This window comes from Leptosomus discolor, chromosome 21 (genome assembly GCF_034619465.1).
Source record: "Leptosomus discolor isolate bLepDis1 chromosome 21, bLepDis1.hap2, whole genome shotgun sequence".
In the NCBI taxonomy this organism is placed as follows: Eukaryota; Metazoa; Chordata; class Aves; order Leptosomiformes; family Leptosomidae; genus Leptosomus; species Leptosomus discolor.
Window position 1 is genome coordinate 862331 of NC_141411.1, and position 13661 is coordinate 875991.

Sequence of the window (13661 nt, forward strand, 5' to 3'; positions counted from 1 at the left end):
ACCCCCGGGCTGCTGCAGGGCGGGAGAGGTGCCCAGCTGCACCCCATGATGAGGGGCCGGAGCTCCCAGAGCTCCCACAGCTGCTCTATAAAGCGGGCTGGTTTCTGTGTCTGCCGCTGGTATCGTGCGTGTTTGTCCCCCAGACTGCCCGGGGAGGGTGGCGATCCCTGACCTGTGCTGTGAAACGGCTCCGGACCCTGGGGCTGCTCATGGTCCCGCCCGGGTGCTGCTTTCGCCTTGCCTGTGGCCCAAGGACACGAGCTGGGGGTCAGGCTGTGGTTTGCCCCAGCTTAGCTCGGGGCTTTTCTGGTGACCTGCCGCTGTCTGGAGGGAGCCGATAGACTGTGATGGTGCGGGACCCCTCACAGGTTGTGGGAGGGCTCTGAGCCTTGAAAAACAGAGCAGTGGGTTCTAAGTCTTTCTGTCCCGTATCGCGGGCAGAATCCTGGAGCTTTAAGCTTTGGTCTCGCGAACAAGATCTTTTCATGGGGGGCAGCTGGATGGCCTGGCTGCTGTTTGGGCTGGACTCATCCTGCAGCGCTGGCTTCGCCCTCCCTGGCTCAGTCAAGCTGCAGCGCCTGCTCAGCGCGATTCCTCTGGAGTCAGCCTTTGGCTTTTTTACCCTTGGACAGAGCCAGCTCATACACTGCTCCGGAGCTGGCCAAAGCCTCTGGTCTCCCACAGGCAATAGCCGATGGCTTTAAGGATTAGAAGGCCTCTGGGCACGTGTCACCGCTGGGCTGGGCTGGCACTTGCTTAGTGTCGCAGTGGTGGTGATGCTCTTTGAAGGAAGAAATAGGAACTGGTAAGGGGCTAGGACTGGGGTAGCTGAGCCTGGTGGGGGAGAGGGGCCAGGAGGCCAGTAGGGAGTGAGTCAGCCTAAAGGGTGGCGAGCGAAAGATTTGGAGAAGGACAAAGAGATAGAGACGGGCTTAAGGCTAGAACAAGTGACGGTGAACTAGTTGCAGTGTAACTAACCCCGAGCGGGCAAAGACTAGCCTTGAGGCAGATAAAAGCTCTGTAGTGGGACCAGCCTTATCTTGGCTCCTGCTTCAGCTTCGCATTCTTGGAATTGCTACAGCAGCTCTTGTCTGGATGGGACCAGGGCCACAGACCACAGCACCTCAGGCGCTCACCCACATCCCCTTTCATCTGCCCTGGGGTGGCGGGCAGGGAGGAACCCCTTTCTGCAAACACCCGCCGGCAGCAGCACCGACCTTGAGCAGCTCTTGGCACAGCGGCGTGCGGCTCCCCCGCGGGACGGTCCCGCTCTGTCCGGACAGCCTGGGCGCTCCCGGCAGGAGAGGCGAGGTCGGTGCCGCAGCCAGGCACAGAGGACGAGGGGAGCAACCCTGTCCACTGTCGTCCCGGGGGTGCAGGGCTTCCTCAGAGCTCCGTAACCCTTCTTACTGTCCAAGTTCTCTGACTCCGGTTCCCTGGTCGGCATGCCAGGGAGGGAGCAAGCACTACACCCTGCTGCCAGGCTGTTCCCTGGAGATCCGCCTCCCTCAGCAGCTGACAGACAGAATCAAGGCCATGGAAGAACAGGCACAAATGACTTTAAACCAAAGACTGGTGTATTTCTATGGGGCTATTTGATACAGAGGATGCCTGCAGGGTGAATGGTCAGTCTCAACAGCAAATACAAATGTGTTTTCTTTAGACAGAACTTCTCACAAGGGATGGAGACGCTTATTTTGTAGTATTACTGTGCAAAACCTGAGGTGTAACGCACAGGCAAACCCATCCCTATCTTCCCAACCCCTTTCTTTGTGTATTTAAAACCAGGAAGACACCAGCCAGTTCAACAGCCAGTTCAAACCCCAGAAGCAGCAAGAAGGCCCAGGGATAACCAAGTGCAGGCAAAGCAAAGCGAGTTCACCAAAGGGGTTTCGTTTTGCAGTGAATCCATGTTCTGAGTTCTGATGGAGAAAGGCACATTCCCCGTCAGAGAAACTGGTAGGGCTCTTATCTCTGACTTCACAGAGGAAAAGAAAGTAACACAGAGGAAGCATTTAGAGAGCAATGAAGAGATTAATTCAAAAATCCCCTTCAAGTATGAGAAGAAACCGGCCACAACCGAGACAAAACGGAAAGGTTTTTCTCTCACTTTGGTGCAAGTTTATTTATTTTGTACACTATCCATCCATACACCTGTGATACAAATTCTATGAACCTGCCACAAAGCATTAAAGCACAACATACCTACTGTTCTGCAGACATATGCAATTTTCATCACCAACCAGCCTACACGGATCAGCAGTGATTCAACACGGGAACTGGTAGTTCTGTAAAAATGCACGTGTCTGGTAACCATACATACAGGGGAGGGGAGAGCAAAAATGTTCACTTTTAGGGAACATGGCTCAAATCTTCAGAACAAGAAAAAAAATCATGTCCCTGGAAGAGCTGGCTGTGTAGGGCTTTCTGTAAAGGATCTCGTAAACTCATTCCTACAGTAAAAATGACAGTAAAATCTGAGCCTGCAGGCTTTTTGCTTTGTGGAGGTCAGTTACAGGGACACACGAGGACTGACTGCTGCTTGCATCGACCTTGCAGCACAGCCTGGAGCTGCTGGCGGGTTCCACAAACCGACTGGAGCACCTGGAGCGCCGCAGACGGGTGAGGGGAACGCCCCGCGCCCGCAGCCGCGCCGGTCGTAGGGCTGCTCCAGCTGGGCAGTTTTCCAACCAGCACGATCGGTGACTGCGAACAGCCCCACTCCTGAGCCAGGAACGCGGCCGAGTTAAACCCACCCACCAGCCGCTGCAGTCACACGGGAGGTTTACGTGGCAGGGAACACAAAACACAAAGACAACACGATTTGTCCCACGGTTCTCTCTGAGGCTAGAAAACCTGTTAACTTGGAAAGCCCTAGGAAAACGCTGCACTGCTTTAGAGACCATCTACTTGGCAAAGGACCACATCTGCTGTTCGCACACAAACACTTCGCAGATCCCCCCGTCGCCGCGTTAAGCGTTCTGCATTTCTTTGCCAATCTTGTAGCTGAGGATTTTGTTCCAGTCGATCTTGGTGCGGGTGACGGGCAGCTGCCGGCGTAAGGCCTTGAAGGTGGTGTCCGACATGGTCTGGTAGTTCTCACTGATGGCTGTCTGCAAGGGCAAGCGGGGGGGTTACGGCAGCGTAAGGCACGCGGGGAAAGCGGGACTCGGTGCTGCGGCCACGAACCCCTTTCCACCAGGCGAAGGCACGCTGCTGACCAAACAAGGCAGGCGCCAGCGGGTGGGCAAGTGGAAGGGTTTCTGCTGAACTGCCCGAGCAGCAGGGTCTCCGTAGGTGTTTCAGCGCTTATTTGTACCAACTCTCCTTGCACACAGGCTGGGACAAGGTACAGAGCTGCCACACGCAGCTCCTCTTCAGTACTTCTAACTGTCACAGAGGAAAACCCTTACCCGACTCACCCGCTGCCCTTCCATGCTTGTTCCAGGCACCATCTGTAACCCTTTGCAATAACTACAGCAAACCTGATTATTAATTACAAAAGCTTTACAACTGTGTTCTTTAAACAACTGCTACTGCCCTTTTCTAAGCAATTCTTACAGTCAGTACCAGACTCAGTCAGAAACTGAATTAGAGTTCAGTTTTCCATGTTTCCATTCCCTGTAAATGGAGACCGACACGATTCCACCGTATGTATTTAACTAACCACCACCGATCTTACCTGGTACTCGTTTTCGGCATTTTCTATTATCTTAATGAATTCCTTAGCTGTCTGGACGTCACTCTGCAAAGGCGAAAAATAACTTTTTTAATGCTTAAGAGCAACTTACAAAAGCTACACAAGAGATTTCTTCTCAAACGACAGGCTGAGTGTAGATGAAGTGGACACTGTCAGCAGCTTCTGCCTCACGTTTTAGCTGGGTTCCTTTCTCTCGCTACGAGACGGCTCAGCGAGGCTCAGGACAGCGGCGTGTGCTGGCTACAGCCTGCGCCCCAGGCCGAAACAGGCCTGCACCCTAGTGAGCAAAGGGGAAGTCGACCTTCATGGTACAGACCAGGGACCTGGTGACTGCTGCTCCCTCTGCTGTGCTGCAGGACTCCTGGTTTTCCCTTCGCACACTGCTCTTACTGACCGTCCCCCTTGCACCCAGACAGAACAGCACAGCACGCTGCCCCCTGGAACCGAACCGCTGAGACAGGCTTTCCAACAGACTCTCCTTCCTAATCCAGTCCAGCTCTGAGCCACTGAGAATCCTGGTTTCCCACGTAACTCTAACACGACACCTACGCTGACTGCTCACCCTAAAATTACAGGACTTCAAAGCTACGAGAACGTAGCCACAGGAGCATATGCTCCACGAGATGTTTAAGAAATAAAACATTTGCTCTATCATAAGAAAGTCTTTCAGCATACTTACTGAAACCGGGACAGAGTCCTGGATATCTTTATGACTAACCAGCTGAACGTTGCCATCTTCGTAATAATGAACCTGAGCGGAGAGACAGAGGGCGGGTCATCACGACCACTCGCTTCATCATCCCTCGAGCCCCCAAACGCTACCCGACGGCCCAACAGCGTGGTTGTGCCAGTCTTCTCTGCTTACGTGGAGACTAAAAGCAGGGTGGATTTTCTAAAAGGATTCATTCTTTGTCAAGACTGTTCAAGATTATGTTAATGCAGTAAACGCCTAGAGTTGAAATAAGAGCAATTATAAAAGAATTCATGATAGAGATTTTAGCCCTACAAAGTGAAGCAGACTTGAGGCGTACAGGGTCATGCTATACAACAAACCACAGGCCAGATTGTAGATGATGTCTGAAACGCTAGATTTAAGGATTAATTTCTTGGACTGTACAGTTCAATATCATCTTGACTTCAGAAGGGTATCTGGGCTGTATTTCAGCATCTCATCCCGAGTTGAATGCACTCCTGTAGGAGAAGCACCATGCAGCTTCTCCTGGTATTGCCAGAAAAAGTAGCTCACCTGGATTTTGAGCACTGCAGCCACCTGAGCTGTTGGGGGTGTGATGGTAAACTTCCACTCTGATCTCCAACGGCCATTCCTAAAAACGATCCAAGCACCAAAGTTATTTCCAACAAGCTCTAACGACACAAACCCGCACTAACACGAGCAAGTTGTTTCTGCTGTTGTCTCACGAGCAGCACGGCAGTGCCGTACAGGGCATGGAATTAACTTGCTGAAGCAGAGCTGGCACCGAGGCAGCTTCCGTGCAGCCGAGCTCAGCGTGCGTGTGCTCCCAACAGGCAGGGGGCCCGTCCGGCTCTGCTAAGGCCCTTCTCCCCAGATGGGTCAGAGCCGCACGAAGGCTTTGGGGAGTCCCACAGGGGCCCAAAGAATCCAGACCACGGAACGAGCAGCAGAGCTGCCTGGGAAGCCCAGGACTACTCGCCCTTCAGGCTGTGTCCGAAGACACAGAGGATGGGCTGCTCTGAGGACCAGCAAAGGAAGAAAATACACGACGTTGAAGTCGTCTTACCAGAAGTTTTTGGGCTGGAACTGGTGGCTCTCAATACAGGCGATAATTGTCTGCTGCCCATCTATAGATTTACCATAAACCTGTATTTAGAAAAAGAGTTAAAAAGGCCCAAGAGCTGAGGAAAGCCATTCTTAATTTCTGTGCTTGGCAGCAGTGTGGAGGCTGGCTGCTGTGGTACCTCACTGGGAACACGCACCGCTAATTATCTCGTACCACTAATTATCTTGTCCAACACCTCCGCTAGCACACGTGTGCAAACAACACGTGCCTCCTTTTCATTAACGGCAGGCGTTAAGGCGCTTGGCAGTCATGGCCACGAGAAATGAGGGCTAACACATCTGTGCCACTGCGGGCACCCCAAGATATCTGCAGCCTCGCTGGAACCTGTGATTCCAAAGTCAGCAAAAACGCTGGCGAGGATGGAGAACTCCAACAGCACCAGGGCCCCCCAAGGCGCTGACGGACAGGGAGCAATGAACTTTCAGTGAAACAAGACGGATACTCAACAGTACAGAAGCCGTTGGGGTAATGGTCTTTCACATAAGCTCTCAGAGCACTGTCACAGGCATCTCTCCACTGCTTTAAAGCTGATTCTGTGTCCTCGGGCTGGGGGTCACTTGCTTCTTTCCTTAAATGATCAAACTTAAAAGAAAGTTTGTTTCTTGGGTCTAAAAATCTGCCATTGCCCAGATCACCATGTTCAGTGATTAAGACCTGTAAAAGAAGTTGACATTGGCATACACTTACGCTGCTGTAAAGGTGCTGTGTGGCAGTTTTCCCTACTTGACTAGGTATTGGTGTTTCAACAGGTTCTTTCATTGAGCTCTAACATCACACACAGGAACAAGGATTTTCAGTAATGATTTCAACAGAGGGTAGCTGTAGCGAGGCCGTAGGTAAACCCTCTGCTCTTCACAGCAATACCGCACCGGGTGTTCTGTCCCAGAAAGGGCTGTTTTATAATAACACATATGTTTAGCTTGAAGTTGGGCGTCCTTACAATACAAACAGGTGGTTTCACTTTTGAAGTTATTTTTGCTGTTCTCCTTCCCCATTTCTAAATGAAACGAACAATTTTACTCTGGAATTTACCATTTCTTATAACGGTCCATGTTGCAATAGCTCTCCTTCTGGTCCAGAAGGGTATATGGATGTGGCTACCTCCAACATACACAAACCAAAGTACACAGCAAAGCAGCACTGCACCTTCCCTCTCCTTTCTCTTACCACAATTCTCTGGCTTCCCAAACATTGACTTTTTTTTTTTGCAGGCTGTACTGTAACCTTCTCTGACTGTCAAAGCTATTTCTACGGACAGCCCTCTTAAAAATATCTGCCTCCCATGAGCATATCTGGGACACCAAAAAAGCTAGGTCAGTACTTGGCCCAGAGAACAGAACAGATGGTCAGGCCAGCTTTCTGTCCTGTGTAGGACTTGCTGCTTGCTCTCAAAAAAGCCATACAAAACCAAACCAAAAAAACCCATCCCCCAAAAAAACCCCAACCCCCCTGTTTTTCAACCAGATAGTATCAGATCGGTGTAATCAAAGATACAAATGTTTTTAGGGTAGCTGGGAATGGATTAAAAATGCAGAAAATGAAAAAACCCAACCTATGAAGAAGGTACTACATAGTGTCAGCGGGGAGCGGGGAGCAAGGTAAGGGTTTGTACGTGAGCTTTAAATGACCAGTAACCTTCGCCCATTCACACGCTCAGCAGAACCCCAGTGACTTCAGCCTGGAGCTTTACTTGAGGAGCGATGAATGAGAGTCACCAGGCAGCACCAGCCAATGCTTTAGGAGAACGTGTCACCTCTGCTGCTTCTGTGGGACAAAGGTTGGTGACACGCTGAGGTGTGGGGGAAGGAGCAGAGGTCATAAGTTGTGAGTGGAGTGAAACTAGTCAACATCTCCATGGAACATTTTTATTGGTTTTGCACAGTGTAGGAATACAAACCTCAAGTGTAAAAAGTTTTCTCTTACCTGATCATCATACCCTTCTATCTTCACCGGAGTGAACTGATCCATGTTATACTGTGCAAACGCACTGTCAGGAACAAGAAGAAATGAACTTTAGCTGTACACGCACATTTATTTTGACTCAAGAATAAGTAAAAGGTGTGATTTATATGACAGAAAAATTCAACTGAATTTGGCAAGTATTACACACAATCACTCTTAAAAGATTTTTCAATACCTTTTCTTGATGACAGCTATAAAAACCCAGGTCTGAAGCCAGGTTTACTTAGCGATGACGAGGGAAGTACAGAGTTCAAAAGTAGAACAACAGGCAGCCTCGGGGAATATGAGCAAGCCAAGGCAAAACAGGAACACCCCAGCTACAATTTAGACACCAGCAAGGTAAACAAACGAGCAGACTAATATTTACCACCATTTTCTTATGTAAAGACCTGCCGACTGACATGTCACCTGGCTCCAAGTAAAATCTTCGCACCAAAAAGCTTGTACGCGTAACCTTAAAGCACCTTCTGATGAGACTGTGCCAGTAAACAAGGTATTTTGAAAGCCTTTTTTTTTTTTTTTTTTTTTTTGAGGGCAGTTCTTTTTCTAAATTTCAGCTCAGGATTACTCAGTATTTCAGGCTTCACCTGCTTTACAAATCGTGCTTCGACAAGGTCAGACGTTCCTGCTGCTGCAACTTTTTGGCAGAGCGCCTTCCTGTCAGTTTTGTGCGGCACCTACAGCACAAATTCCGATTTCGGGCTGTTAAGGAGAATCACCCGTGCCTTTCCTCCTATGTTTTGTGGGATAAGGAATGACAGGAGCCGGCTCTCAGTCCCCAGATGGCTGGCCTTGTCACGGCACGAGGGGTGCAGAAAACACACGCATCTCTGGTGGCGATGTGACTTGTGCTTGGAACGTCAGTACTTACTGTGCTGCTCCTTCCCGGAGAAGATTATCATTGTTCAGCAATAACCGGACATCTGCAGAGAGAGTTCAGCAGGTTATTGGATTTTTTCATCAAAAGTTCCTCTTTATGCATTTCATTTTCAACTGTACAAATGCAAACACTACAATGACTACATCACTTCATTAAGCACATGTGGGCAAAGAATGACGGCATGCTTTTCCCTCACCACTTCTGCACCGTAAAAGCAGTAGATCGTGGCACAGCCTTAGACCCTTATAACAGAGGAAACGTGAAGAAAACACCACGGATCATTTTTCCTCATGTACTTACCATTGAATACCTCATTGAATTCTCCAGGGGGTGCATGAGTGATGAACTTTGCAGCTATACGCACCTACAATGAAGCAGAAAAGTAATTAAACTACAGGCAAAAGATAACTTACCGAGTTCATATGGACAGCAACCTACACCGAAGCAATTCACCAACGAACCAACGCTGACAGCGACGGGAAGTGCCAGATTTAGGGAGAAATCTAGGTGTGCATTGCCAAAATATCCAGGCATGCATTGCCAAAATAACTAGGTATGCGGGACAAGATTTTTTTCAGCGCAAGCAAGCAGAATAATTCCAAATGCACTCGGGAAGAAGTGCAAACTTCACACGGGCACCTGTAAAAACTGCACGGTGCTAACCTATCTACAGAAGATGGCTGCTGGCAAGCTGCTCTTTTCGGTGACGTTCCCAAACACTGTTTTTCCTGATCCTTGCTAGCCATCAGAATGCCAGGGTATATGACGAATAAGACACTACTGCAGTAAAGTGGCGCTGTAACTCAACGGTAACCTCCTGCCCAAGCAGGCAGCTAAGGAGTGTCCGACCCGCTGCAGGACACCGTGACTCCCCGGGCTGCGGCTCGTGTGATGCCGCCGAGCGGCTGAAGGAGCCGGCGCTGCTTCACAGCGAAGGGCGTGCGGAGGCTGGGAGGCTGATCCCTCTGGAAACGGAGCAGTAAATCACTTCCACCAACTGCCACGGGGCTGCGTCCAGAGTTGGCGATGCCTCAGGGACTCTGCAAAGCCAGCAGGGTGCTCCGAGTGCAGGAGGTGTGAGGAGGTACCCAGCAAAACGCTGGGAACAGACAGAAACGGGGGCAGTGATGGGAAGTGCCAAAATGAACGAGGGACGTCAGAGCAAGCCTCCAAACGAAACCCTCCACGTTTCAGCAGGTGGTTGTTTTGGTTTTGTCTCGAGCCTCTAACGCTGCCCTGGTTGCCCCTAACCCTGAGCAGTGGCCACACCGGCTGTGCCATTCTGCGGCACGTTACCCCCCTCACCTTGAAGCAACACTTTATAGGAAACTGTACGGGGTCCTGCCACGAACTGCCAGAGCAGTGGAAGAATTCAGGGAGGTGGAACTGCGAGTGATACCCCAAATAACTGGAAAGGCGAACTGTAAGGAAAATACCTGAATGTCCGCAAACCTTGAAGCTGGAAAAACCCATTCTCTTCTAAAAAGTAACAAAACTGCACTGTGTTCTGAAATCCAACTGATTCTGCTGAAACTAGTAAGAGTTCACGTTTTTTACAGGACCAAAGGCAACAGAATCATCTGGGAAGACTTGAAACAGCAATGTCACAAAATCAAACCTCTCCCTTAGATTAACAAAACAGTCACACTTCTGCCACCAAGCACAGCTAACAAAGCTGGGCAATGGGCCCTTCTCGCTCAGCTGGACGTTCGCTGAAGATGACAGCAGAACAGGGCTCGTGACAACCCTGATCACCTTTTCTGCTTTTCACTTTGAGCAGGAAGACAGAGGAGTGCGTCTATATCCAACTGCTTCAGCTGAATTATTGCCAGAGCTGGAAATAACTTGCTTCTCTCAACAGCCTTCCCCATTTTAATTAGAAATTGTTGTTTGCATTGTTTGCCACATAATGATTTAAAGCAAGACATGAAAGCAAATAAACACCCTTCCAGACAAAGGCTATACTGTCTTATTCCACCAGTATCAAGTAACAACTCTGCCTTAACTGGATTGAGCTTCAGATAAAAATAGATCGTCTTCCAAATTAGCATCTATTTCAAAATATAGATACACACATTCTTCATGCCTTAAGTAATAATGTGATACAAAGGAAAAACTAAAAAGCCAGTAACTTGTACAACTGATGCAATACAGAATGTCAAACCATTTCCTCCTAATCCTCTGCTTTTAGATAAGGCTGCTAAGCATACAGCAACCCTAAAAAGGTAGTTCTGATGGAAAATTTTCGCTATTTAAAGGACTGTAATTAGGACACATTCCACCATGATCTTGTTAGGTTGCACGATCAGAAATGTGGCTGGTGATGAAGATAGTCTAGCGGTAACGACGAGGGACATTGCTGCTTCACACCCTCCGTGGACTTTGCTGAGCGCCCGTCCCAAACGGCGGGAACACCTCTGAAACGAGGCCACGGGCTGTCCTGAGAACACGCGAGTGTGAGCACCGGTGCGGGCGCGTCGCTGTGCCCCAGCGCTGACGAGGATGTGCCACTCCATGCCGACTGCACGAGGAGGCATCCTGCAGATCAGCTCCCCGGATGAACAGATTCCCATTTATAAGGTGCTTCGTGGAAAAACAAGGCCCCTAAAAAGCCACAAAACTTAGTATCTTATAAATTTACGCAACAACGTTGTGGCTGCAGAATTGTCCTGCACGTGGAACCCTCGCAAAAGGGACCACTGTGTTAGCAGGGTGACTGTCAGATCAATGGATCTCATAAACAGATCCTTGTGAAAAAACCCAAACTTACAGGAGAGATTTTTACAGTCCTCTGCTTGGAAGGATGAACAAAACTAAATCAACACTCTGCATTTCAATCAGATGTCATCCCCAAACCAGCCCTAAACAAAGCAACGCTGCAAGTGAGAAGCGTTCACTAAAGCACCCCCAGCCCGGCCCCTCTCGTGGAGCGATAAAACACAACACGTTTAGTCAAACTACCGAAATCAGGAGGGGAGGCTGCGGACTGATGAATTCGAGATGCCAAGCGTTCGACTCGCTGCTGGTTTTCAGAGCTGTTTTGTCTCAAAGGGGTGGCAGGGGGGTGGCAGGATGTGCATTTGCAGAAGCACGAACATGAGACCTTCTGCAAACCGCCCGACTTCCTGGCCCTCGTTGCCATTTCGGGGAGCTCTGCAGCGCGCCAGCAAACCCAGCTTCCTGCTGCTGAAATGGGGAAGGCGGCCCAGAGAGAGGGAAGCTGCTCAACCCTCAGTTTAAGCTGGCAAGATGGCAGCAGAACGAACCTAAGCAGAAACAGGGTGCATGGCAGTAGAGCTTAAACTAAAACAAACCCCTTAGCTTGCCTAAGATATGCCTATAAAGAAGTGAGACTCGGGGGGGATGGAATGAATTAATTTTGTTGCCTTATTTTTTTGTTTGTTTGCTTGACTTTAAAGCACTGGTAAACTCCAACTTAAAAAAGGAAACACATATAAAAGTCCTTGACCTATCTGAATAGTTATAAAATGGATGCCACAGCAAACCTTTGCTGCATGTTTCTTTTTCAGATCCTCATTAAGATCACCCTTTTTTTACCTGGGCAGGCATGGAGCTACTTTAAACCGAGTCTAGGTTGCCTGAGCTGGGACATGAAGTAGAACACAGGCTCCAATTTCAAGCAAAATCCCATCTACTCTTCCAAACAAAGCACTTGGACACAGGCAGTTCTGAAAAGCCTTTTCTCAAAGGACAAGTCTTCCCCGCAGGTGCTTTGAAAGAACTTCAGAGTTCAGCTGAATGCTGGGAAGAGGAAAAAACCACCTAGTGGCCCCAGGTTCTTCCAACACTGACTCTCATTCCCAGACAAAACAGCTCGCCTAGGTGTAAGCCTACGAACAGGGACCCCAGTGCTGCTTCCAGTTGTTTAAGGGGTTGCTAATTACCAAGGGCAACTTACTTCACCTCCTTCACTCTCCGGTACTACCATAACTCCCAACACGATAAAGCTTCAGTTTTGTTTTAATTTTCAGATCAAATGCAATGCCGACTTCAGTGTCAGCAGTTCAAACGAAATTCAGCCAAATGACACTGGGTAAATTATTTTATACACCATTAGATTTCAGGTCGGTGCTAAAGACCATACGAATTCTGTTCTGGAATACTTATTTCAAACAATGCTCATGTCACTCAGGGCAACAGGATGAATTGGAACTTGTAAAGCTCTATCTGCTTGTTTCACAAAGAATGTCACTGTAATAAAGCTGAAATTGGCAGTTTAAGTGAAAAACGAAAGCAGGCTCCAGACTCGTAGGATCACTGAAAATTTATGAGCCGTAACGCCTCCTCCAGAACGTTAAATACAAAGCAAAAAGCTACATGTAATATTATTGGGATGTAAGGAAAAGTAACAGTGGACTTTTTAACTACAGTTTGCAGGTAACAAGTGTTACCTGGCAGAAAAGGTGACCTCTTCATTTCTTAAACGAAACTCAGGGCTGCTTGCAAGGCTGTAACTTTCCCACGTTCCTACACAAGAGGAGCAATCTGTTAATTTCTCCCTTTCCTACAATAAACATTGCTCTATTTGCTTCTGCTTAGTCCCTTCCATCCAGCAGAATTCTTACGATCGTCACCAAAGTTACCGCCAGCAGCGGGGCCAAGCACAAGACGTGAAGACACGCTCGGAACGGACCAGGTCGCCCAGCACCTTCTCAAGCCGCCGCTGCCTTCACCGCCCCGGGACGAGGAAGCCGCGCCGGGGCCCCTCGGCTGCACCCGGCGATAAGGAAACCGAAACGCCCCGCGCTGCCCTGACAAGCAGCCGCTGACCCCCGGCCGGCCTCGCACCCGGGCAGCGGCGGCCCAGCCGGTCTCGGAGGCCCGCCCGCCCTCGGGCCGCAGCCAGCCGGCCCCAGGAGAGCCTCCTGCCGCCCCCCGCCCGCGGGTGCTGCGGTGCCGGCCCAGCGCGGGGCCGCGGCCCGTCCCTACCTTCTCCTCATCCGACACCCGGTCCTCGAAGTCCGCCATTTTGGCAGCTCTGGGCCCGGCCCGGCCCCGCGCGGAGCATGCCGGGAGCGCCGGACGGGGCGCCGCCGCCGGGCTGGGCCGGAAGCGCGGTCGGCGCCATATTAGCTGCGGGCAGACGCCGCGCGGCGGCCATCGTAGGGGAGGGCGGGCCCGTCCGGGACGGCGAGGGCCTCGGTGGCGGGGTCGCAGCGGCCGGGGGCGGCGGTGGGGCCTTCGCGCCTGCCGGGATGCGGCACGGGGGGGGACGCTCGGCCCGCGTCCCGCCGGCAGCGGAGCCATGATGGGCTTGGGGAGCGGGAGCGCCGCGCTG

At 50.4% G+C, this 13661-nt stretch overlaps 1 protein-coding gene across 1 annotated transcript; it reads right to left on the reverse strand.

The window, feature by feature from the left end:
- Positions 1 to 2096: 2096 nt before the first annotated feature.
- Positions 2097 to 13363, reverse strand: CAPZA1 (capping actin protein of muscle Z-line subunit alpha 1). The gene is made up of 10 exons (XM_086476466.1): positions 13313 to 13363; positions 8663 to 8726; positions 8354 to 8405; positions 7444 to 7507; positions 5968 to 6174; positions 5461 to 5540; positions 4947 to 5025; positions 4380 to 4451; positions 3683 to 3745; positions 2097 to 3113 (listed from the first exon to the last, which is right to left on the reverse strand). Exons 1-10 carry the CDS (start codon positions 13349 to 13351, stop codon positions 2973 to 2975), a joined length of 861 nt encoding a protein of 286 aa, XP_086332592.1. The 5' UTR covers positions 13352 to 13363; the 3' UTR covers positions 2097 to 2972.
- Positions 13364 to 13661: the final 298 nt, after the last annotated feature.

Bases quoted from the DNA above. Each gene is read 5' to 3' on its own strand.
- CAPZA1 (XM_086476466.1), bottom strand. From the start codon at position 13,351: ATGGCGGACTTCGAGGACCGGGTGTCGGATGAGGAGAAG. The intron at 8,727-13,312 runs GTAGGGACGGGC...GCTTCATTGTAG, and splicing joins GGGTGTCGGATGAGGAGAAG to GTGCGTATAGCTGCAAAGTT. The intron at 5,541-5,967 runs GTTGAGTATCCG...TTCTAAATACAG, and splicing joins ACCCCAACGGCTTCTGTACT to GTTTATGGTAAATCTATAGA.